At 35.2% G+C, this 25,944-nt stretch overlaps 1 protein-coding gene across 1 annotated transcript in view; it reads left to right on the forward strand.

Annotated features, from left to right (window-relative positions):
- Positions 1-25,944, forward strand: part of LOC123534583 (two pore channel protein 1-like) — a 77,861-nt gene that overhangs the window by 35,749 nt on the left and 16,168 nt on the right. The window contains exons 7-17 of the mRNA XM_053518980.1: positions 2,286-2,320; positions 5,142-5,200; positions 11,059-11,158; positions 12,359-12,475; positions 12,907-12,970; positions 13,324-13,433; positions 14,070-14,136; positions 14,540-14,584; positions 15,559-15,681; positions 22,959-23,031; positions 24,223-24,327. Of these exons, the coding sequence (XP_053374955.1) occupies positions 2,286-2,320; positions 5,142-5,200; positions 11,059-11,158; positions 12,359-12,475; positions 12,907-12,970; positions 13,324-13,433; positions 14,070-14,136; positions 14,540-14,584; positions 15,559-15,681; positions 22,959-23,031; positions 24,223-24,327 (898 nt within the window). The remainder of the gene's footprint in view (positions 1-2,285; positions 2,321-5,141; positions 5,201-11,058; positions 11,159-12,358; positions 12,476-12,906; positions 12,971-13,323; positions 13,434-14,069; positions 14,137-14,539; positions 14,585-15,558; positions 15,682-22,958; positions 23,032-24,222; positions 24,328-25,944) is intronic.

The raw sequence follows: 25,944 nt of genomic DNA on the forward strand, positions 1-25,944 counted from the left end.
GGAAAGCTTGTTAACACTCTAGAGGCCACATTTATGATTGTATCTTCATGAAACTTGGTCAGAATGTTAACCTTGATAATCTTTAGGTCAAGTTCGAATGTGTGTCATGTGGGGTCAAAAACTAGGTCACCAGGTCAGATCAAAGGAAAAGCTAGTTAACACTCTAGAGGCCACATTTATGACCACATCTTAATGAAACTTTGTCAGAATGTTAATCTTGATGATCTTTATGTCAGTAGGTCAGGTGAGCGATACAGGGCCTTCATGGCCCTCTTGTTTTTAAATTGCTCCCAGAGTAGAGAAAAAATTATTTCCATTTATTCTTGTTCAATCACAAAATATCTTACTGTGAAATTGTTCAATTTAGTTGACATAAAATTTTTGGTTTGGGTCGTAATGGTTATTCCACATCATTATTCATGGATTTCAACTCTTGAAGATAAATGAATGAGATTATTTGTGTTCCATGGGATTTAATTTTTGTGGATTTATGCAAACCTTAAAATCGACAAAAATTAGTATCCCACAAATTTTGATAATTTCACAGAATACCTTTTGCTGATTTTTAGCTTAACTATTCAAAGAATAGTAGAGCTATTGGACTCGCCCATGCGTCGGCGTCCGCGTCCCGATTTGGTTAAGTTTATGTGTGTAAGCTGGTATCTCAGTAACCATTTGTGTGAATGGATTGAAACTTCACACACTTATTCACTGTGATAAACTGAGACTTACATTGCACAGGTTCTATAACTCTATTTTGCTTTTTTACAAAATTATGCCCCCTTTTCGACTTAGAAATTCTTGGTTAAGGTTTTGAATGTAAGCTGGTATCTCAGTACCCACTAATGGGAATGGATTGAAACTTCATACGCTTGTTCACTGTCATGATATGACATGCAGTGCAAAGGTTGAATAATTCTACTTTGCATTTTTACAAAGTTATGCCCCTTTTTCCACTTAGCAGTTTTTGCTTAAATTCTTATATGTAAGCTGGTATCTCAGTACCCACTAATGGGAATGGATTGAAACTTCACACACATTTCCACTGTCATGAGCTGATAAGCACTGTGCAGGTTTTATAACTCTGTTTCCCATTTTTACAAAATTATGCCACTTTTTTGACTTTTGTATTTATTCAATTGACAAGGCTGTTGAATAGTCTAGCGTTGCTGTCCTCCCACAGTTCTTGTTATTATACTGTGTTGATAATGTGAGGGTTAAAAGCTTTGCCCTTGTGGTTTTGCTAAATGCCCTCAGATTAAGTACTTTCTTATCACTTGCATGTTTTAACATAATCATTTCAAATGAAGTGTTTCTTTAACTCCTTTTATATTTAATTTTATACACAATAGATTCTTTGTATGTAACACGTTTGTTGCTAGATTAGTTGAGTATTTATGTATGTAAAGAACAATTGTATTCATTATCAGGCTAGATTAACATTTAACCTGCTGGCAGCAAGTGATTCAGCCTTTGCGACCAGTGCAGACCAAGATCAGCCTGAACGTCAGTCCGTGCAGGCTGATCATGGTCTGCACTGTTTGCTATTCAGTCAATAAGTTTTCAGTGAACACCCCTTTGAATAATAAGTGGTACTGCCCAAATTGAATGATGGACCAGTCCATTTTAGAAATTTAGCAGGGTAAGGGTTAAGAATACCCAATGGCTGTTTCAGAAGTCTAAACTTTTTCCAGTGATGTTGGCATTTTCCCTACATGAGAGATAGATGGATAATTTATAACCATGCTTGTTTGGTTTTCATTCAATTTTGGGGGCTTCTGTGGCCAAGCATATGGTTGCTGACTCTTAATCTATTGCCACTCGCCTATGTGGGTTGGAAACTTCACTTGAGATGTAGAATTCTTTGTGTGGAAGCCACCCAGCTGGTTTATGGAAAGTCTGTGGTTCTACCCCAAGTGCTAACACATATATGGATTGTGGGGTGCAGAGTTAATCCTTTGACTAGGCATACACTCTTTTTGATGATTTGATTTAAAAAATCGTGGCTGAAATTGTTTGTTCAACACCTCCAGTTCATTTGGAGAAGTCAGTTACTTGTGGGGAATAGGTTAGTACTAGAGTAGAATCAAAGACAGCTGATTAGGCTAACTGCCTGCTGTAACATAACTGACATACTGTGGGAAAACCACACTGATCCCAAAAGAAAAAACAAAAATGACCAAATTGTGATCTGCCTGTTGAGGTGTCTATGCAGGTGACTGATTGATGTGAATGTATAATACCCGTAGAAATGTTTAGAACGCATATGTTTATTTATTTCACAGGATATTATCTATTCTCCACTGTGCCAAATAATCCTGTAAGTTATTTTTACAGATATTTTCATATTTAGCTGATTTATTATCTGGAAGCTTAATTTCATAGATTTCAAAGTATATTGTGCTAATTTTCTCAAAATAGTCTTTAAAAGAATATTTGTTTTTACTTCGGATAGTGTATTTTTCAGATTTTTTTGGTCAAAACTCTGTTTATTTTTAAGTATCTTCAAGGTATCTTTCTGTTTGAAGTTTTTATACGTCTTTCACAAACTTGTATAAACTGATTGTCATTGTAAATTGTACTTCTGGACTTGTGATATTCATCTATTTTTAGCTCGACTATTCGAAGAATAAGTAGAGCTATCCTACTTACCACGGCGTCGGCGTCGGCGTCGGCGTCGGCGTCACACTTTGGTTAAGTTTTTCGTACCAGTCCACATTTTGACAAAGTCTTTTGAGATAAAGCTTTGAAACTTTCAACACTTGTTTACCATCACCATGGCCAGTTATAGGCAAGAGTACATAACTCCATCATGGATTTTGGCTGAATTATGGCCCCTTTCGACTTAGAAATCTTGGTTAAGTTTTTCGTACCAGTTCGTATTTGACAAAGTCTTTCAAGATAAAGCTTTGAAACTTTCAACACTTGTTTACCATCACCATGGCCATTATAGCAAGAGCACATAACTCCATCAAGGATTTTGGCTGAATTATGGCCCTTTTTGACTTAGAAATCTGGGTTGATATTTCGTACCAGTTCATATTTTGACAAAGTCTTTTGAGATAAAGCTTTGAAACTTTCAACACCTGTTTACCATCACCATAGCCAGTTATAGGCAAGAGTACATAACTCCATCATGGATTTTGGCTGAATTGTGGCCCTTTTTGACTTAGAAATCTTGGGTTAAGTTTTTCGTACCAGTTCATATTTTTTGTAAAGTGTTTGACATATGGCTTTGAAACTTTTATCACTTGTTTAGTATAATATTCTCTATCTGTGGGAAAGAGTACATAACTCTGTCATCTATTTTGGCTGAATTATGGCCCTTTTTTGGACTTTGAAATTGGTTCTGTTTCATACAAGTCCACGTTTTGTCAAAACTTTTTGACATATGGCTTTTAAACTTTGAACACTTGTTTATCATTATGATTTCCATCTGTAGACAAGAGTACATAACTATTTTGACTGAATTATGGCCCTTTTTGGACTTTGAAATTGGTTCATACATTGCCATTTAGTGCAAGACTTATCGAAATCAAAGAAATACAGGAACATTGTTTGTCTAATCTATTTATTTCTTTTGTCTGAATATCTGTGGAAATATTTTGACCCCATTCTTCAATCAATTCTTCGAATAGTCGAGCGCGCTGTCATCAGACAGCTCTTGTTAGCTTATATGTACAAAGAATAGGAAGGGCTATTGTACTCTTATTGGCATGGCAAGCCTCTCAATTTTACTAAAAAAATTTAGCCCCTTCCACCACTTTCTGCCATCCTTTCCTCCACCCATATTTTTTACATTTTTATCCCCCGCCGATGAAATCGGGAGGGGGGTATTGAAATGGCGTTGTCAGTCCGTCAGTCCGTCCGTCTGTCCGTCCGTCCGCAGCCATTTCTCAGTAACTACTTGGTAGAATTTCATGAAACTTGAAATAAACATGAACCAACATACTGCGATGATGCCCGTCAAGTTTTTTTTTTGATTGGTCAATTTCCCTCAGAGTTATTGCCCTTGATTTAATAAAAAATGTCTGTCTGCAGCCATTTCTCAGTAACTAACAGGTAGAATTTCATCAAATTTGAAATAGACATGAACCAAGATACTGCGCTGATGCCCGTCAAGTTTTGTTTTTGATAGGTCAATTTCCTTCAGAGTTATTGCCCTTGATTTAATGAAAAATGTCCGTCTGCAGCCATTTCTCAGTAACTAGCAGGTAGAATTTCATCAAACTTGAAGTAGACATGAACCAAGATACTGCGACGATGCCCTTCAAGTTTTTTTTCGATTGGTCAATTTTCCATTTAGTTATTGCCCTTTAATTGTTTAAAAATCCACAGATCTGTATATAACAAACCAACCAATTGGAAGAATTTCATTAAACTTCTTCCATTCTTTTCCATGCACATTTATTATAAACATGTGATGTTGTGTACCTACACCTGGTCACCACCTTACATTGGTCACCCCCCTCCCTCCCCCCCCCCCCCCCCCCCCCCCCCCCCTTTTTTTTTTTTTTTTCTTTTTTTTTTTTTTTTTCATTTTTCGTTTTCTACCAATATTTATAATCAACATGTAAACTGTTGTATCCTCACCCCCCCCCCCCCCACCCAAACAAACCATTCATTTTCTTTTAATTTGATTTGACTAATGAAATTATTTGCTTCTTGGTAACATTCTTAACTTTTTGCAGGATATATTTTTTTGCCGTTCCTCAACTCTGACCCTTTCGGCGGGGGATTCCAATTCATCGAATTTGCTTGTTTATACTTGTATAGACCTTATATATCATACTGTTTCTAAGTTTCCCTATGCTGTCCCCACACCTTCCACACAGACACTTTTACATATTGATTCATGGTACATCCCAACCTTGCATTACATGCCCCACCTGCTCCCCCTCCCCCTCCCCACTCAAAAACACACATATACACCACAAAGGCAAACAAAAATCATCTGCATCCACTGTTTAATATCTGTCATTTTTCACTTACCTATTAACATTTTTGAATAGTTGAGTGCACTGTTCTTCCAAAAACTCCTGTTGTGACATCAGTTCTTTTCAGTAGTTAAATTCATTGTTCAGTGTGAGATGAAAATATTTCTTCATGAAAATAGGAAGATGTTTTTCTTTCTTTTTCAGTATTTTGGAACATTAAAGGACAGTTTTATAAGTTTATTTATTCTTCTTACCACTGCAAAGTAAGTACTGCAAATTTTAGTTTATTTTTAAGTAATTGAACATATCAAAATACTGTGAAATCAGTTACTTTTATCAGCCATGAAAGAAAGTTGCAGATTTGGTCAAAACAGTTATTTCCTTGGTACTGGAATTTGTGTATTTTTTAACTTAAATAGTAAGATTATAAAGATTTTACATGTCGACAGGGTTTTCAGTACTGAAGGGACAGTTGGGAGTGAGGTTTTGATCCAGGGGTTCGGAAAACATTGTCTTACTCAGACAGATCTAACATGTCTTACACAGGCAGACATGTTAGATCATTTTTCTTGCCTACCATTAATGTCATTGTAACATTTTAGAAGACAAAAGATTTTTATTATGTCTCCCCCAGGAGACGTATTGTTTTTGCCCTGTCCGTCCGTCCGTCCGTCCGTCCGTCACACTTCATTTCCGAGCAATAACTGGAGAACCATTTGACCTAGAACCTTCAAACTTTATAGGGTTGTAGGGCTGCTGGAGTAGACGACCCCTATTGTTTTTGGGGTCACTCCGTCAAAGGTCAAGGTCACAGGGGCCTTAACATTGAAAACCATTTCCGATCAATAACTAGAGAACCACTTGACCCAGAATGTTGAAACTTCATATGATGATTGGTCATGAAGGGTAGATGACCCCTATTGATTTTGGGGTCATTCCGTCAAAGGTCAAGGTCACAGGGGCCTGAACATTGAAAACCATTTCCGATCAATAACTAGAGAACCACTTGTTCCATAATGTTGAAACTTCATAGGATGATTGGTCATGAAGAGTAGATGACCCCTATTGAGTTTGGGGTCACTCCATCAAAGGTCAAGGTCACAGGGGCCTGAACATTGAAAACCATTTCCAATCAATAACTAGAGAACCACTTGACCCAGAATGTTGAAACTTCATAGGATGATTGGTCATAAAGAGTAGATGACACCTATTGATTTTGGGGTCACTCCATCAAAGGTCAAGGTCACAGGGGCCTGAACATGGAAAACCATTTCTGATCAATAACTAGAGAACCACTTGACCCAGAATGTTGAAACTTCATAGGATGATTGTACATGCAAAGTAGATGAGCCCTATCGATTTTGGGGTCACTCCATTAAAGGTCAAGGTCACAGGGACCTGAACATGGAAAACCATTTCCGGTCAGTAACTTGAGAACCACTTGACCCAGAATGTTGAAACTTAATAGGATGATTGGTCATGCAGAGTAGATGACCCCTAACGATTTTGGTGTCACTCTGTGAAAGGTCAAGGTCACAGGGGCCTGAACATTGAAAACCATTTCCGGTCAGTAACTTGAGAACCACTTGACCCAGAATGATGAAACTTCATAGGATGATTGGTCATGCAGAGTAGATGACCTTTAACGATTTTGGGGTCACTCCGTTAAAGGTCAAGGCCACAGGGGCCTGAACATGGAAAACCATTTCCAATCAATAACTTGAGAACTTCTCGACCCAGAATGTTGAAACTTCATAGGATGATTGTTCATGCAGAGTAAATGACCCCTATTGTTTTTGGGGTCACTCCGTTAAAGGTCAAGGTCACAGGGGCCTGAACATTGATAACCAGTTCCGATCAATAACTTGAGAACCACTTGACCCAGAATGTTGAAACTTCATAGGATGATTAATGCAGAGTAGATGACCCCTATTGATTTTGGGGTCAGTCAATTAAAGGTCAAGGTCACAGTGGCCTGTTCATGTAAAATCTTTTTTTGGAAATAACTTGAGAACCACTTGACCTACAATGTTGAAACTTAATAGGATGATTGGACATGCAGAGTAGATGACCCCTATTTATTTTGAGGTCACTTGATCAAAGGTCAAGGTCACAGGAGCCTGAACAGTGACTTGAGAACCACTAGGCCAATAGTGTTGAAATTTAGTGGGATGACTGGACATGCCAAGTAGATGATCCCTGTTGCAGCCAACCATCAGTGTCTCTTTGACTTTCGCTCCTGACCCCTATTGACTTCTTGCCTATAGGACTTTGCATTAGGGGAGACATGCGCTTTTTTACAAAAGCATTTTCTAGTTTTTAGCTCGACTATTCAAAGAATAGTCTAGCTATTCTACTCACCCTGGCGTCGGCGTCGGCGTCGGCGTCACACCTTGGTTAAGTTTTTGCATGCAAGTACATACAGCCATCAATTAAAGGCATATAGCTTTGAAACTTATTTTTTCTTTTTCTAGGTCAATTACCAACCTCTCTGGGTCAAGTCCCATAACTCTGACATGTATTTTGAGCAAATTATGCCCCCTTTTGGACTTAGAAAATTTTGGTTAAAGTTTTACATGCAAGTTACTATCTCCAAAACTAATGCAGATATTGATTTGAAACTTCACATGTGTCTTCGGGGTTATAAAACTAGTTGATAGCAGCAAGTCCCATAACTCTGACTTTCATTTTGGCCAAATTATGCCCCCTTTTGGACTTAGAAAATTCTGGTTAAAGTTTTGCGTGCAAGTACATACAGCTATTTCTAAAAGGCATATAGATTTGAAACTTATTTTTTCTTTTTCTAGATCAATTACCAACCTCACTGGGTCAAGACCCATAACTCTGACATGTATTTTGAGCAAATTATGCCCCCTTTTAGACTTAGAAAATTTTGGTTAAAGTTTTACATGCAAGTTACTATCTCCAAAACTAATGCAGATATTGATTTGAAACTTCACATGTGTCTTCGGGGTTATAAATCTAGTTGATAACAGCAAGTCCCACAACTCTGATCTTCATTTTGGCCAAATTATGCCCCCTTTTGGACTTAGAAAATTCTGGTTAAAGTTTTGCGTGCAAGTACATACAGCTATTTCTAAAAGGCATATAGATTTGAAACTTATTTTTTCTTTTTCTAGATCAATTACCAACCTCACTGGGTCAAGTCCCATAACTCTGACATGTTTTTTGAGCAAATTATGCCCCCTTTTAGACTTAGAAAATTTTGGTTAAAGTTTTACATGCAAGTTATTATCTCTAAAACTAATGCAGATATTGATTTGAAACTTCACATGTGTCTTCAGGGTTATAAAACTAGTTGATAACAGCAAGTCCCATAACTCTGACCTTCATTTTGGCCAAATTATGTCCCCTTTTGGACTTAGCAAATTCTGGTTAAAGTTTTGCGTGCAAGTACATACAGCTATTACTAAAAGGCATATAGGTTTGAAACTTATTTTTTCTTTTTTTAGATCAATTACTAACCTCACTGGATCAAGTCCCATAACTCTGGCATGTATTTTGGGCAAATTATGCCCCCTTTTGGACTTTAAAAATTCTGGTTAAAGTTTTACATGCAAGTTTCTATCTCCAAAACTAATGCAGATATTGAATTGGAACTTCACATGTGCCTTCGGGGTTATAAAACTAGTTGATAGCAGCAAGTCTCATAACTGATATGCATTTTGGTCAAATTATTCCCTCTTTTGAACTTAAAACTCTTTTGATATTTAACCTTTTTGGGTAATATTTTCCTGCTTCTGGGACAATATTTCGAATAGTCGAGCTTGGCTGTCTTACGGACAGCTCTTGTTTTATGATGCCGAGGTTTAAATGTGTGTGTACATCTGTAAGTATATTTGGCCCCTTAGTGCATCAAGGTGCTATGTGCATATTATGGTCAATTTTGACTTTGTCGAAAAATACAAATTTGGTAATTTCTTCCTTGTAACAAATGTGGCACAACCCCTGCTTGATTAATTCATCAGAGTCGTATCTGCATATATTTCACAATTATAGTTAGGCATAAAAGTACTATGTACTGTGAAATCATTTTTTTCCGCATAGGACAAATTTTCGCGTATTTCGCGCTAGGACCGATGCGCGAATTTAAGACCGCGCTATTATTAATCCATTTAGTACATAGCCATCCGAATTCATTTCCTCTCCGAAATGTATGTATGTTATGAGACTTTCATATTTAAGTTTTTCTGAAAACGCCATAGTTGATCTGCAGCTGAAGGTTGTCTTGATAGGAACTTATTTGCGAGAAAAGGAATATGAAGTCTGATTAGATTAATGATTTTAACTGATTAATTAGCTATTCTTTACGAACGCTTCAGTTACTTACTGTAGGCCTACGCTAGAAATATAACGTTGTCATCGTCTTACAAATGATACGAAATATATCTTCAGTCGTCATTTAATCTTCACAGGAAACTATGTAATTGTATAAATTAATTTTGCCATCGGATTCATGTGGATAAATTTGCAATTACTTGCTGAAAACAGGCTAATACAACTTTCAAGAACATTGGTTAGGTTACTAGTACCTATCCACTGTTACATATTTGAAATGTCGGAGGATCATTCGCACATGTCATTGTCGTTTTAGAGTAATTGGACAGGCGCCTTTCATAATAAAGACTTCAAACACCTCATTTATTTTAAACACCCTTTGCTACTCTGAAGGTTGTAAATACATAATCATTGGAGAATGTCTTCTATAGGTCAAAGTTCATAAGCAATAATATTATAGTGTCATATTCAAGTTTTTGTAAAGTAATTATTCCAAATTTTGTCTATGATGACTTTATTATGTTGTTGTTTTGTACAGTCATCGAAATTGTGAGATGTTATGTTTATATCTATTTCCTTTGTTTAAAAATTTGTCATGAAGCATCTCTTCATCTATTATAAAGCTTGTTTTTGGTCTCTCTTTAATAAGATTGTTTACATGTAAATACCATGTGATTGTCATTATCAACCTCTGTTTTGTTTCATTTTGTACCGTTGTAAATATGTGTTTTGTATGAGGCTCACAGGGAAGATTGGGCTAGACCTAACTGTGTTGCCTCTATGAATAAAGTCTTTATTATTATTATTATTATTATTATTATTATTATTATACTCTGTCACACTTTACCTAACCATAGTGTCAATTAACAACAATTATCTGTTGGACTGTCATACTGTTTATTTAACAAGGCCATAAAACAGACCGCTCTAATTGAAAGGCCATACGTGGTAATGCCACATGCGGTACTAGCAATTTCATCAGAAAAAAAAAGATTTTTTTTTTTTAAAGTGGAAATATGCGCATTTTTCAAGTAAAAAATCAGCAGAAATAAATGTGTGTGTAAAAAGGGTGGAGGAAATTATAGCTTTTAACCCAATAAACCAAACTCGTCCTGTTACCAGTACGAAATAATAACATTCCAAATATTACTTTTCTTATTTTGACTGGTGCAGTCTTTTTTTGAAAAGTCAAACTGCACGCAGGAGTTGCTTCCCTTCAACTATAGAAATCTTTATCTTTAGGTAAGGGAAATCACTGCGTAGAAGATTGCAGAAAAGAACTATAATTTCATTTGTCCGATAACCTTATTTCTAAAGCATCAACTTCAATTACTTATGCGGCATTACCGTTAATTTAACGCATTTAAATGTACAGCAACCGAAAATTGCTTTTATAAAACATTCTCCAAAAACACAGTATGTGCAGTAAGATGCGCATAATGCCACTTTAATTTTATCTTTTTTCTTTCTAAAATTGAATATGCGCGAATTAAAGCCTGCGCGAAACAGTCTTTTTTCACGTTTGCGCGAAATTTCATGCCAGCGAATTTAAATGATTTCACAGTATATCATGTACACACATTAACAAGCTTTATGGCAAATAGCTCCTTGATGCATGTTTTAATTTGATACTGAAAGACATTTTGCTTATAGACATTGTGAACAATGTCAGATCACATGTGCAGTCTCACAGAAAGGGGTCATACTATTTTACCAGTGTTGTTTATATGACAATAAGCATTATTTTCTTTATACACAAAGTGCATAGTGAATGTAAATGTAAATTTTAAGTAGTAAAACATCAAAAACATTTTATTTTCAGTTATCCAGATGTTATGTTACCAGCCTACAATGATAGCAGGTTCTCAGCACTGTTCTTTATAGTTTACCTCGCTATAGAATTATACTTTATAATGAACTTGGTAAGTAGTATATTTCTCTGAAACAAATTTTCCAGTGATTCTTTGAGTTCCATCTCTGTTTGTGTTATCGTGTGAGGAAGATATCTTCTTGGCTAGTGAAAGGTTAATTGTTCTAGCAAAGTTTGCCAATGTCCAAGATATTTTGAACCAGAAAGAACCTGGGTCTTCTACCGTTGAAGCTGGACAGTTGCCCCCACCCTCTCTCCATTCAATTTCCTTCATTTATTTGAAATATTTTATGATTCAGAAATTTCACTCATGAAATGTCTTTGTTTCCTCTGACAAAGCAATGTTGCAGTGGTATTAATCACTGCAGTGATAGCTCTAGTTTCCACAGAGAGTGCTGTCTCCTCTAACAGCTCTTAATAGATTTTGTTTTGATGTATTGTATCATTTTTCCAGTACAACATTTATTTTAGTGAGAATATCAACAGCTTTTAATAAAATGCAGAGGAAAACAATTGAATAGGGCAGTTGTACTTAAAGCTCTTCAGTAGACTAAATACTACTTGGCTGTTTCATTTGAATATGAATTTTTCATTGATTTCTAATCTCAAATACTGTAAGTACTAAAAGCACATATTTTCGCTGGGTCAAAATTCCGCGAAATTGTAAAAATGGTATCCTATTTTAATTTGATTTATACTAATGGTGAAAATTTACGCGAGGATAGCAAAATTTAAACCCTTGTGAAAATTTCTGCTTTTACAGTACAGTCATCACTGTAAAGACCACCCTTGGAAATTGAAAAAAAATGGTCTTTGTGAACAAATTGTTTCTCTTAAATTTGGTTTGTTTTGGTTGCTGTATGAGCTGCATTTAATTCATTGCTCATAGTAAGTCGTCTCGGTGACTTCTCTGTGGTACGAATAACTACCGCAGAATGTCAAAAACTTGTGTACAAATTGCCTAGGTCAGATTATGATAGTAGATGCCAAATCATCAATTTATATACTGTGAAATAATTTTTATTCGCGTAGGACGAATTTTCGTGTATTTGGCGCTAGGACCGATGCGCGAATTTAAGACCGCGCTATTATAATTTTTTGATTATATTTTTCATTGCTAAAGTTGAAAATGCACGAATTTAAGCCCGCGCGAAACAGTCCTTCTTCACGTTTGCGCGAAATTTCATGCCAGCTAATTTAAATGATGTCACAGTATTGCGCTTATTTATTCTGTTATATTTCTTGTTCACAGTTTCTGGCTGTGGTGTATGACACTTTCTCAGGGTTTGAGAAGAAAAAACTACGTAAACTCTTCTTCCATAAACGGGAAGGCTGTCGCCTTGCATTTAAGCTTCTAGCCACTAGAAAGGTAAGTCATTTCAACATCTTTCTTACGGTTTGAAAAATTCTGTATAATTTATTCTTTTATTTTTGACTGTGCAACTTGTTTGATACATGGGGTCTGGGATGAATTTGATATTGCACAGTTAAACTTATGCGAAAGATCGCAGGTTCAAAAGGTCACTACGTATACTTGCAGTTTTATTTGACTTTAACATTTACATTGTATTCCATTTAATATGTAAGTCAAAAACCACCTTAGACTGGGATTTTTCATGACTAGTCCTGATTACAAGCTTTTGACTGCCAGTATTTTCCTATATAATTCTATGGAAAAAAAAATATTTCAGGCTTTAGAATGTAGGTTTTCAGGCTTGTCATTTTAGTCAGAATTGGACCACTTTGTGTTGTCGTTATGTGCATGTTTTGCTGTTTACTGATACAATGTGTTGATTTCAGGAACAGAAGCTGATCACCCTGAGAGCATTTATGGGCCTTCTGGAATACTTCAGACCTAACCTTAGTAAGTTCTGTTCTGTGAAGATTTGTACTAATCAAATGAGCTTACACACCAGTTAGCATTTTGTGTTATTTCCCAAAATGTGGCTAATGTTTTAAGGGAATCAATCTGCATCTGGAAATTCGCTTTCAGGCATAGTAAAACAATGTGAATTCTGTCAGGGAAATATAAAAGACAAGATTTAAAGAAAATAAAAGAGACCACAGATCTAATAAAAAAATCTATTTTGCCAAAAAGTTGAAACTGCTCTATGCTTGCTTCCTCAGTTTTACGGCCTACTTGAATAAACTTTATGAACAAGTTTTCTTACAAGATAATTATGCATAGTTATGTACAAATGCATTTTGTTTGAACAGGTAGAAAAGATGGCTATTTGATGTTCAAGGCTTTAAATACAAAGAAGAATGGAAAACTAAGTTTAGAAGAATTCTACGAAATATATGACTTCTGTGATCTAAAATGGAAGGTAAAAATTACTGTAGTTTTGGTAATAATCATGATGGTTTAAGTTATTAGATTGAAAGTGGTATGAATAAGAACAAAAAATAACCTGGAACAATGGTTGAATTCTTAGAGGAAATAGCCCGCCCACGTAGCTCAGTAGGGGAGAGCGCAGATCTACGCATCACAGGGTTGTGAGTTCGATCCCCAGGCGAGGGGTTCTCTGTTCTCTGTGATGATTTGATAAAAGATGTTGTGTCTGACATTCGTCCTCCACCTCTGATTCATGCCGGGAAGTTGGCATTTACTTGCAGAGAACAGGTTTTTACTGGTACAGAATTCAGGAACACTGGTTAGGTTAACAGCCTGCCATTACGTAACTGAAATACTGTTGGAAAAGGGCATTAAACCCAAAAACAAACAAACTTAGAGGAAATACAGATACAGTGTATGTCTCTTTTCTACACTGACACGATACAAAGCTTAGGTGAAATATATCCAGAATACATTATATATGTCCTATTGATGTGTTTACATTATTATAGATGCTGTACGATATAGTATTACTCAATGATTTACTTATGTCTAAGTCTGATACTTTAACCAGTGATAGATACAGATGACTAAAGTTCTTTATAAATGTCTGTATTCTGTTTTTCAGTCAACCTCTGTGGAGGAGGAATTATGGTCTTCTAACTTCAGACATCCATGTAACAGGATTTTTAAAGGTAAGTCATTTAAATGTAAGTGATAACAAGTAGTGTTTGTCTTTCATGTAATAATCTGTCACTGGTTGTAGATGGAGGGCTCAGTGCAAAACTGTTATAAAGTTATAAGAATAAAAGAACAAAATACCATAGTTTAGCATTGAAACAACAAGCTGCATCTGATTCTAGATTTACTCAGTATTAATAACTGTTCCAGTGGTAATGAGGCTCCAACATTTGTCGCAACTTTTAGTAAGTGTTGTAATATATTTATAGAAGGGGTTGATCATTCATCATTCATCATATCCAGTGTTTATTTCAAAAGATTATTGACTTTCCGTATTTACATCAAAGATCATAACTAACATTTTAATTGTGTTTAAAACTTTTATTATTCACTAGCACAGGATGATTTTATTTTCAGATCTGCATTGGTTTGCTACTTGGAAATGGTTTGACAGAGTAATATGTAAGTTTACGATGCATGTTCTATCTTTAATATTTGTGGATTACAGTGATACCTTTCTGTAGAATTTCTGTTTCATTTTTGTCAAGCCAGCTTGCGGAAGCGAAGACATAGTGGTCCAAATGGCTGTTCGGTGTATGTGTGTGCTTCCGTCCATCCAGATTTGTTTGTCCGGACCATAACTTTGACATGCATGGAGCAGTCTTGTTTATTTTTGGCATGAATGTTAACCTCAGTGAAACAGTGTGTCATGCGTAAACCGCAGGTTCCTTTCTAAAAGGTCAAGGTCACAGTTGGAGGTCAAAGGTCATGTCAGATCTTGTCCGGCCCATAACTTTGACATGCATTGAGGAATCTTGTTTATATTTGGCATGAATGTTTAACTAAATGAGACGTGTCGTGTGCAAACCCCAGGTTCCTATCACAAAGGTCAAGGTCACAGTTAGGGGTCAAAGGGCGAGCTCAACATGTTGCCAGTGGGCATCTAGTTGAAATAGGAGTGGTACTGTTATACCTTTTGACATTTGAAAACAAACAGACAAACCTTAGGGCCATTTGATTATAGAAGCAACCTTACTCTGAAGACCACTAAATTCATTTTCAGTTTTGAAATCAGCAGTGTTTATTTACTTGTGAATAAAGACGACCTTGCAGTTAAGCAAATGATTTTTAGCTTGACAAAGCTGTATTACAGGAATAAAAGTCACTCCAGCTCTAGTTTGCTCAGATATTGAATATTCCCAAACTTCACAATGTGACATCAAAACAGTAGCGCGCTACCTCCAGGGACAACTCGTGTTTGCTTTCTCAAGCCAAACTTGGTCTTTATACACAAGTTTCAATGTGCTTCCAATACTGCACTACTGTTTTGAAGACATTTTCAAAGCATAACAGGACTTCAAGTTCCGTTGTAAAAATTTGAGCAAAAAAGAAGGAAAAAAATTGTCAGATTTGTAATATTTCACACTTGTTTACAGATTTGATTATATCAGCCAACTTTATATCTATACTGGTGGAGACGATACAGTTCTCAATGAAGGGGATGTCAGTCAGCTCTCATACATATAATCTGTCTTATACATCTATTGCCTTTGTTTGTGGTAAGTTTGTTCCTTGTTTATATAAAATGTTTTGGAATTAGCTTAACTTTTCCCCCCTATCGCAACCCCCAAACCCCAAGAACCAGAAACAAAACAAAAAATGTGTACTGTAAAATCATTAATACTCATTGGGGACTAATTTAATGCATACATGTCCACAGTGTATAGACTCTCTGTACGCCCAACCGGAAGTCGCCAAAAACTAGGCGTTCAGAAATCAAAACACAATTTTTTGCTGTCGCGGATGGCTTGGATTTTCATTGTTTATTTCGTTAATATAGCATGAAGTAAGTGTATGTTTTATTTTACGTATCGATATGGAATTACTGTTTACGTGGATACCAAACACGCCTGTTAAAACTCTTAATATACTTAATTTCAAGTCAAATGACGCGTGGGTATTTGTTCGATTTTGTAATGAAACTGTCAGTTCTTTGAAATACATGTATCTCAAGCTTTTGCAAAGAATTGAAACCTTTGCTAATTCATAGATAAATATCTTACGCGTCGATAAATACCAGCATGACTCTATGGTAACGAATACGCTTTTAGGAAAATGTGTTTTTCAGAGACATATGTGCCGATTACACTGTCCCACTATTCGATATATTACTGGCCCACTAATCACAATTTTTAAAATCCGGACTGAACGCTTAGTCGAAAGACTGTACGCCTATTCAAAACTTCTTTTCATTCTTATATTTCAATGTTTTGACTTTGTTTTATGATAACCAAAAGTTAAAATATAATAGTTATAACTTCTTTCGTTTTCGTAACAGTCATGGACCAGTTTAAATGCTATTACTGCAGTTTCGATTCCACTTTTCGTTAGTGTTTATTAGTAAGCATTTATCAAAATAAAATGGTCTAGCACGGCGCAGCTGTGCGCCTAACTCAATTTGGTAAGTGCGTACTAATAAACTCTAACCTGCATAGTGTTTGAAATTGATTTTTGACTTTTGCAATAATGACTAGATTCGTTACACATAAATCACTAGCGCATAATTCATTTAATCGTTACGTGGCACAACTCGGTGTTTGATCAATTTTCGGCATCTCAGAGACTTGTTCGGACTTTACGACGGGAACTTTATCATCTCTCACAGAAAAAAAAACAGTTGCCGTCGGCGCGGTAACTGGTAATTTCTGTTTATTTTAATATCCGGCTCTAAAGCATCGCTGATATCATTCAAAATCAAGCAGATCGAAGCTAACACCCGGTTCTTTTTCGTTTTCATTCATAATTGTTGAGTATTCGCTACATAACAAACTGAAAATGACCTGGCTCCTAGTGATTACATCAGTTGATCTACATGTATAAATAATATGAATAAAGCTACCACCGTCTTGAAAGATAGATGAGCGGGACTCATTTTCATTGCACACTTTGACTGTACAAAGCAACCAGGCAGACAGTGCGTGTGTCTGTAGGCGGAGCTTAACTTCAAAAATTAATTTCAAACACCAAGTACAATACCTTGAGTGACATTGACCTTGGGTATAATGGACACAGGGACCCTGCAGAAAAAGGCTTTGTTTCTATGCTGCACAATTTTTATGCGAAGTTACAGTAAGGAATAAGCAAAAGTAAAAAAGATGTGACGAAAAAAAAGGTTGCCTTAAGACTTTTAACCAAGAAAGCCAACGCCGAAGCCGGGGCGAGTAGAATCGCACCCCTATTCCCGAATAGTCAAGCTAAAAATACAAAGAAAAAAAATAAAGTGTCCTGTCACACTGAGCGAAATAAATATATATTTTTTTCTCGTATGTGAGCGGAAACACGTATAAACATTCATAGCGCGTGTGTCTGTAGGCGTAGCTTAAATTAAAAAAAAAAATAATGTCAAACACAAAGTGCAATACCTTGAGTGACATTGACCTTGGGTATAATGGACACAGGGACCCTGCATAAAAAGGCTTCGTTTGTATGCTGCACAATGTTTATGCGAAGATACAGTAAGGTTTAAGCAAAAGTAAAAAAGATGACAAAAAAGGTTGCCGAAAAAATTTAACCAAGAAAGCCAGCGCGGAAGCCGAGGCGAGTAGAATAGCACCCCTATTCCCGAACAGTCGAGCTAAAAAACAAAGAAAAAAAGAAAAACAAACAAAGTGTCCGTCAAACTGAGCGAAATAAATATATATTTTTCTAGAATGTTAGCGGAAACACGTATAAAGATTTTATTTCTTGTCCAAGACAAGGACATCGTTGGTGAAACAGACTAATAAATACTGTTTCACAGTCGCAAGTAAAATACAATACGAAATTTATATTTCTTAATTCAAGGAGTACAGTGTATAGAGCCAGCAAGTCCAAACACTTCGTCATTTCTTTATTGAATAGGCGTACAGTGTTTTGGCGAATAGTGGAACAGTTTTTATATAAAGTTTTGCGACTAGGCGGCCAGTGCATAATTCAGATGCATGTTGAATTAAACAATATTTCAACTATTTAGGAGTGTAAATTCATATTTGTAGGTATAAACTCATGTGCATGGATTGATAATGTAACATTCAGAAGCGGTTCTGACACGTATTTCCATCGCACTTCCTAAATAACGGGCATTTTAGCCTGAATGCATCGTCTTTTGCTATGACCAGTTGTGTTTTTGGTGAAAATACGTTTTATTTTCATGTGTCAGTGTCTATTTAACGACAGTTTGTTGCAGAGACATTTATCATACATTGAAAAATATATACAAGAAGAGTATTTATTTCAAATAGCCACAGAAAAACATAAAAATAATTACTACCGACAGCTTCCAACAATTTGAAAAACGAAAGTGAATGCCTAGTTGTTGGCGACTTCCGTTTGGGTGTACAGAGAGTCTATACACTGTGATGTCATGTTTCCCGGATAGTCCAGGAGTTTCCCGGATTCAGACCCAATTTCCCGGACGTACGGAAAACTTAAATATCTCCCGGAAAATCATTTTTCCATAATAAACATACCTTTAGTGTAATTTTGGACAGATGCCAGCCTTAGCCAGACAGTTTTTACATTCCAGTGGTCAAAATTCCAAGCATCAAATATTAAATCACTATTACACACTGTGGCTGACGTAATTTATCACTCTATCGATAAATGTTTAACAAGGTCACGCTCTGATGACATCAGTAGACAGGTATATGTATGGGTTATTTTTAGATTGTGTTAATTGGCGAGTTTACATAATGTCATGATATGGAAATTTTAGATGGGAAAAGATTTGAATACATTTGAAATTGAGTAGATAAATTGGAGTGATGGGAATCATTACCACCAATGGCAGAAGTGTCAACAATTTGAAATAGGTTTAAACATTTTTGACAGCTATGGTTTTGTATTTTTATTTTCATTTTTATTGAGTAAAAACACTAACTCAAAATTTTTTAAACTATATAAAGTCAAAATGGTGAAATAGATCATTTCCAATCTATTTTAACTACTGCTCGTGGGCTAAAATTCTAGGAATGTCAAAAAGACCTGCAGATTATTCACTGGATACTATTCTCCTTTGCTTATTGAAAGATAATACCGGTAATTGAATAAATTTAAATTAATACTTTTTTGAAATAAATGTTTAAACCCTTACCCTGCTAAATTTCTATAATGAACCATCTTTCAATTTGGACAGTACCATTAACTGTTAAAAGAGGTGACTGACTGAATGGCATACAGTGCAGATCATGATCAGACTTCAGGTATGTGCAGACTGATCATGATCTGCACTGGTCGCAAAGGCAGAATTAATAGTGTCCAGCATGATAGGGATAAAATGCAAATTACAGCCCCTGAAACCATTGCCCAAATCAATTAATCAAGTCAGAAAGGATATGGTTTAGATCTAATCTGTTTTACAGTATTATGTTCGACCTAAAATTTCCTAATAAATGCCGGTCGATAAAACTCCCGGAGTTTCATCAAATCTGCTGAATTTTCAACTGATATCTCCTGGAAAATTGAACTGGGAACTTGACATGTATGTTAATGTGGATTTCATGATTGTATCAGTCGACGAAATTAAATACGAACAAAGAAATCAAATTCTTATTATCACATGTTTGACATCGTGGGAATGAAATTAAGCCGTTACATAAATTTGATAATACACTAGTGTAATAATGCTTTGACGTTGATGTCGTTTAAGTATAGGGGACGCTGGTCGAATTTAGTTGGTCTATAATGGGTGGAGAAAGTAGAATTTTTGATGTTTCAACAAGAAAAGCTTACATGTGATAAAAAGAATATTACATGTATGTGCCTTTCCACATTGAATTCATTAAACTTGTTGAATAAAATTGATAAAATGCTTGGCAGAGCCTCACATCTTATAATTTTATTTAACTGGTTTAATAAATTCAGTATGAAAATACACTTGTGTAATATCCTCTATATAATTTTATCTTCTAAACAAGAAATACATAAATTCTTATCCTCCTGAAATAGGTGTTTAGGGCACAATTTTTTTTGCCAACAAAGTTAAATAGAGGATATTACATGAGTGTCTTTCCATATTGAATTTATTAAACGAGTTGAATAAAATAATAAAATGCGAAGCTCTGCCGAGCATTTTATCAATTTTATTCAACGAGTTTAATAAACTCAATGTGAAAAGTCACAAAATGTAATATTATTTTTATCACATGTAGGCCTTCCCTGTCGAAACATCAAAAATTCTACTTCCTTTTACTATATTAACAAGTCAATTTGACCAATGTCTCCTACACTATAAATGACGTCGACGTCAAAGCTTTATTACACTAGTGTATTATCATTTTTAATTAACGGCTTTATTACACTGCTGGGACGTCAAACATGTGATAAATGATTTTACAGTAAACATAATAATTCACTGCTCAGTAAAAGGATGAACATTATTTCAAAGAGATAAAGAAAATGTAGTTTTGAGAATATTTCAAAGGAATTGATAGTGTATTTTAGAGGAAATGCTTTTTAGGAATATAGAGATTTTGGTTTTTTATGAGCAACTATTAAAGAGTTTGAAGAAGGCTTTTAGAGTACTTAGGAAAAAAGAATGAATGTTTTATTCCAGAATCAAAAAGATATTTTTAGGAACAAAAATTTTATGACCTTACCAAGGAATTCTATAGTTTTTTATGTTGCATTTTTGCAAGAATTCATGCCCACTTTATGGAACTGAATGAGTCAAACATTTGTTGAAATGTTACAGACAATTTAATGAGGAATTTATAGAAATAACATTTTTGATAAGTTATATCAGTAATCAAATGTTGATACTGGTATATGTTGTATTGACAAGTATCATGCCTGACAGGTATCTTGCTATTTTTGTGGTTGTGTTTTCACATCGCATTTTAGTATAAAGACAGTGTTGTTCATATAATGTAAGATAATTGACTTAGTACTGATAAGACAATATCACCTTTCAGATTATTTAGTATGCAATTATATAAAGAATCAAGAATTTTTAAAACTTTTTTAAAACTTTTAGCAGACATACATTTAATTAATTTGGGCAGGTTAGCGCCATTTCTGTCCGAACAGGTGTTGTATTCTAGCGGTCTTAACATAAAATTTAGCCTGGTGACCCATACATTTTTAGCCATTTTTAGCTCGACTATTCATAGAATAGTAGAGCTATTGGACTCGCCCATGCGTCCGCGTCGGTGTCCACGTCCGCGTCCCGATTTGGTTAAGTTTTTGTATGTAAGCTGGTATCTCAGGCACCACTTGTGGGAATGGATTGAAACTTCACACACTTATTCACTGTGATAAACTGACTTACATTGCACAGGTTCCATAACGCTGTTTTGCTTTTTTACAAAATTATGCCCCTTTTTTGACTTAGAAATTTTTGGTTAAGGTTTTGTATGTAAGCTGGTATCTCAGTAACCACTTGTGGGAATGGATTGAAACTTCACACACTTATTTACTGTGATAAACTGACTTACATTGCACAGGTTCCATAACTCTATTTTGCTTTTTTACAAAATTATGCCCCTTTTTCGACTTAGAATTTTTTGGTTAAGGTTTTGTATGTAAGCTGGTATCTCAGTACTCACTAATGGGAATGGATTGAAACTTCACACACTTGTTCACTGTCATGATTTGACATGCACAAAGCAGGTCCCATAACTTTATTTTGCTTTTTTACAAAATTATGCCCCTTTTTCAACATAGAAATTTTTGGTTAAGTTTTTGTATGTAAGCTTGTATCTCAGTATCCACTAATGGGAAAGGATTGAAACTTCACACACTAGTTCACTGTCATGATATGACATGCAGTGCAAAGGATCAATAACTCAACTTTGCATTTTACAAAATTATGCCCCTTTTTCAACTTAGGAGTTTTTGGGTTAAATTCTTACGTAAGCTGGTATCTCAGTACCCACTAATAGGAATGGATTGAAACTTCATACACTTGTCCACTGTCATGAGCTGATAAGCACTTTGCAGGTTCCATAACCCTATTTTACTTTTTTACTAAATTATGTCCCTTTTTCGACTTTCTTATTCATTCAAGCGACAAGGCTGTTAAATAGTCGAGCGTTGCTGTCCTTTGACAGCTCTTGTTATGCTCACAATACAATTATCTATACACAAGATAAAAAGGAAAAAATTCTATGAAAGAGTTTTTTCAAAATTTAAAAAAATATTCTTCACTATGGGTATTTTTCATTGAATGAAGTTCACAAAAGTAAATATGAAACAATTTTTTTTTCATTTGTACCCATCATTGTAAGGATAGAGTATTACAAATATGACTATGATATCAAGTAAGTATATGATAAAATCTGTAATAAGAAAAAAACCGTATTGTGCTGCCTGGATGTATATTTTGGTTGGTATTTATAAAAAAGCAGAAAATTATGAAAATGTTGAAAAACCGCTGGCAGTTTCAGCAACAGTGGGTGTGTTCAAAGCAATTTTTCACAAAAACAAGCCTGGTGACCTATTGTTTTTATTTGTTCATTGTTTTCAGCACACATTTTCCTATCATATATCGAGGGTTCAACGCAATAAGGGCATATCTTATTGCGTTGAACCCTCAATATGTGAATTAAAAAAAATTCTATGAAAGGAAAAAAACTATAGGAATTCTCTTTAAATATTTCAAAAACTGAAAAAGAGTTATCTTAAAAAGTAAATACAAATGATGAATGAACTCGGAATTGCTTATGTTGCCTTTTGGTGTTTATATAGTGTGATAGGAATTCATGCTGATAGATTTGTAAAATTTTATCTGTTCACTATTATATACTATACAATGGCTCTATACGGACTTGTATAATTTTCTCTTTTTTTTTGTTTTCAGTATATTGTGTTGAAGCTATGATAAAGATATTAGGGAAAGGTCCTCTTGAATATTTTACAAATGGTTGGGATATGTGAGTATGAGTTATTAATATTTGCTACAGACTAACTTTTGTGTATTTTATGGTTGGATCAGTCTCGCAGAATTAAATTTCAACAAACCAGTAAAATTCCCATTCATTTTAAGTTAAAAAAGAAGTAGAAATTCACAAATTTATATCCCCTGGAAATGGTCATTTTTGCCCTAACCACAATCTTTCTTGCCCACAAAATTACGTTTTCACAGTAAACATTATCAGCCTTCAGAATGGTCATATTTTGCCTGTTTTCAGTTGCCAGAAAATGTATCAAATTTGCTCAAGAAATAATATATCTCATTTTGTGATTTGTCGTTGAAAAAAATCTTCGTTTGGAGTTCAGATGTGAAAGAATTTTATCAGGAGGGGGTAGCCGGAGTGATATAATAATATGCATATGAATGAGAATGTTTTTATTCAACAGCAAATGAGCCGTGCCATGAGAAAACCAACATAGTGGGTATGCGACCAGCATGGATCCAGACCAGCCTGCGCATCCGCGCAGTCTGGTCAGGCTCCATGCTGTTCGCTTTTAAAGCCTATTGGAATTGGAGAAACTATTAGCGAACAGCATGGATCCTGACCAGACTGCGCGGATGCGCAGGCTGGTCTGGATCCATGCTGGTCGCATACCCACTATGTTGGTTTTCCCATGGCATGGCTCAAATCACTAAATGAGACAATTATTTCGATTCTAACATATTACCAATGATTATTAAGTACATCACTGACGGTATCCATCAATTATTTACTTGTTTTCTGTTGGTTTCTTTTCCAGCACACAGCTATGCCATTTGATGCTATGATGTAATAATTGTGACATCAGAAAAATGAATTGTTGTATAACACGCAACTTTCAACCTTCTTTGTTTAACCTTTAGCCTGCTGGTGGCAAGTGGTTCTGCCTTTGCGACCAGTGCAGACCAAGAACAACTTGCAAATTACTGCCCAAATTGAATGATGGAGCAGTCCATTTTAGAAATATAGCAGGGTAAGGGTTAATAGAGAAACGAATCGGATCGTGTTAGAATATAAGTTATATCATACTACTTGTTTGTGTTTGCTGTCTTGTATTCCTACTGATTTAGCTTTGTTTTCCATCCTGCTTGTTAACTGTTTTCCATCCTGCTTGTTAACTGCTTGAATAGAATAAAACTGTGGTTTTTACCTTTTATGTCAAACTTTCAGATTTGATTTCCTGGTGACAATACTCAGTCTAGCCGGTATTTTAGGAGAGGCCTACTATGACAGTTTCTATTATGTTACGGTGCTTAGACCATTTAGACTGTTGAGGTAAGATTGAAATGTTCCATATTTCTAAAACTTCAAGGTAAGCTCTTTGTGCATATTGATAACAGTGGCTGGATAGGGTCATTGCTCAAACAGCTTAATGCATTGCTGTTAATGGCCTTTTTCTAGCTCACCTTAACTGAAGGTGTAGGGTGAGCTGTTAGCATACATGTGATAAGTTCAGAATCCCAAAACTGGAGGTTTGCCATTTTTCAGCTGGAGTTGGGGTCTCAAAACTGGAGGTTTTTTATCGACATAAATTAAGCGCGCGGACACATAATTTAGAGGCAAAATCCAACATTTTTGGCCACACAATAATGTATATAAGTCTACACCAGAAGAAACAATCCTCATAACTCTTGATTTGAATTTTGACAGAGTTATGCCACTTTTTAACTTCATTTTTTTGTTAAAGTTTTATATAATGTCTAATATCTCTGTTACATACAAAGCTATTGCCTATTATGCCCCTTTTACTGGCAAAGCTTTAATTCAGAGTCAGTCACAGAAAAGTCGAGCATGCTATCTTACAGAAGCTCCCTTTTGTTCTAACTTTAAACTTTCTTAACAGATTAAATTTGTAGAAACAAAGTCTCAATTTAGGTCTGAAATGAAGGTGAAGATGCATTAGCATTATTCTACTCGAGGACTTAAAAAAAACGAAGCTCTAAATTGGTCTGAATACAACTCATATATTATGTAAATTCCTTACCCCACCCACTTTCGTATAAAAATAGAAAACAGAAATGCATCAACAATGTGGGTGGGTATTGCCACGAAAATCGGTATTGCGATATATTGCAATATTGTATGTGGATATTGCAATATACTGCGATATATTGTACCAGTTATTTAATGAACAAAAACATGACGAATCATACTGTTTTTTTTCAAATTTATTCAATTAAAAATGAGTAAAATGACTAGTATCAACAACACGAGTGTTTACTCGACCTTCTCAATAAATAAAAATACCAGTAAACAAAAAAATAAAAAGTTTTGACTAGATTATGGGGAGTATTACCGAATATTCAAAAGCGAAAGTAGACTGCATCAAAATATTATTTAGTTTATTGTGCGGCACTACATTCGGTTTACGGATACAATCATATAACACAGGTTGCTCAATTCAACGATTATAAACGAGGAAAGTGGTATAGCTGTTGTATGAATAATAAATTCTAGTTGATAGATAAATTACTAATGAGTCGCTGACAAATACAAAATTATATTTATCTAAATTTTCTTATTGGTTTTATTATGTGGAATTGGGTCCGTAAAATAGCTGTAAACCAGTCTGCTACCTGCACGTTAGTGTTACTTAATGTTATAAAATAACCGGTATTCCAAAATCATATCGCAATATCGTATCGTCGGAAAAAACATCGCAATAACCGGTCTACCGCGGTATATCGCCCACCCCTAATCGACATGTATTTACCCTTACCAAAATAATGTAGATTGATGTTATCAAATAAATGAGTGTGTGTTTTCATCCAATTTTCAATGAAATAAGTCCAATGTAGTAGCAAATTAATTTGGTAAACATTGGAAGAAAATGACGTAACTCCGTAAAGGGAAATAACACTCCTGTTCTAAAAATAGTAATGGGTTGGTTTT

This window comes from Mercenaria mercenaria, chromosome 12 (assembly GCF_021730395.1).
Source record: "Mercenaria mercenaria strain notata chromosome 12, MADL_Memer_1, whole genome shotgun sequence".
NCBI lineage: Eukaryota > Metazoa > Mollusca > Bivalvia > Venerida > Veneridae > Mercenaria > Mercenaria mercenaria.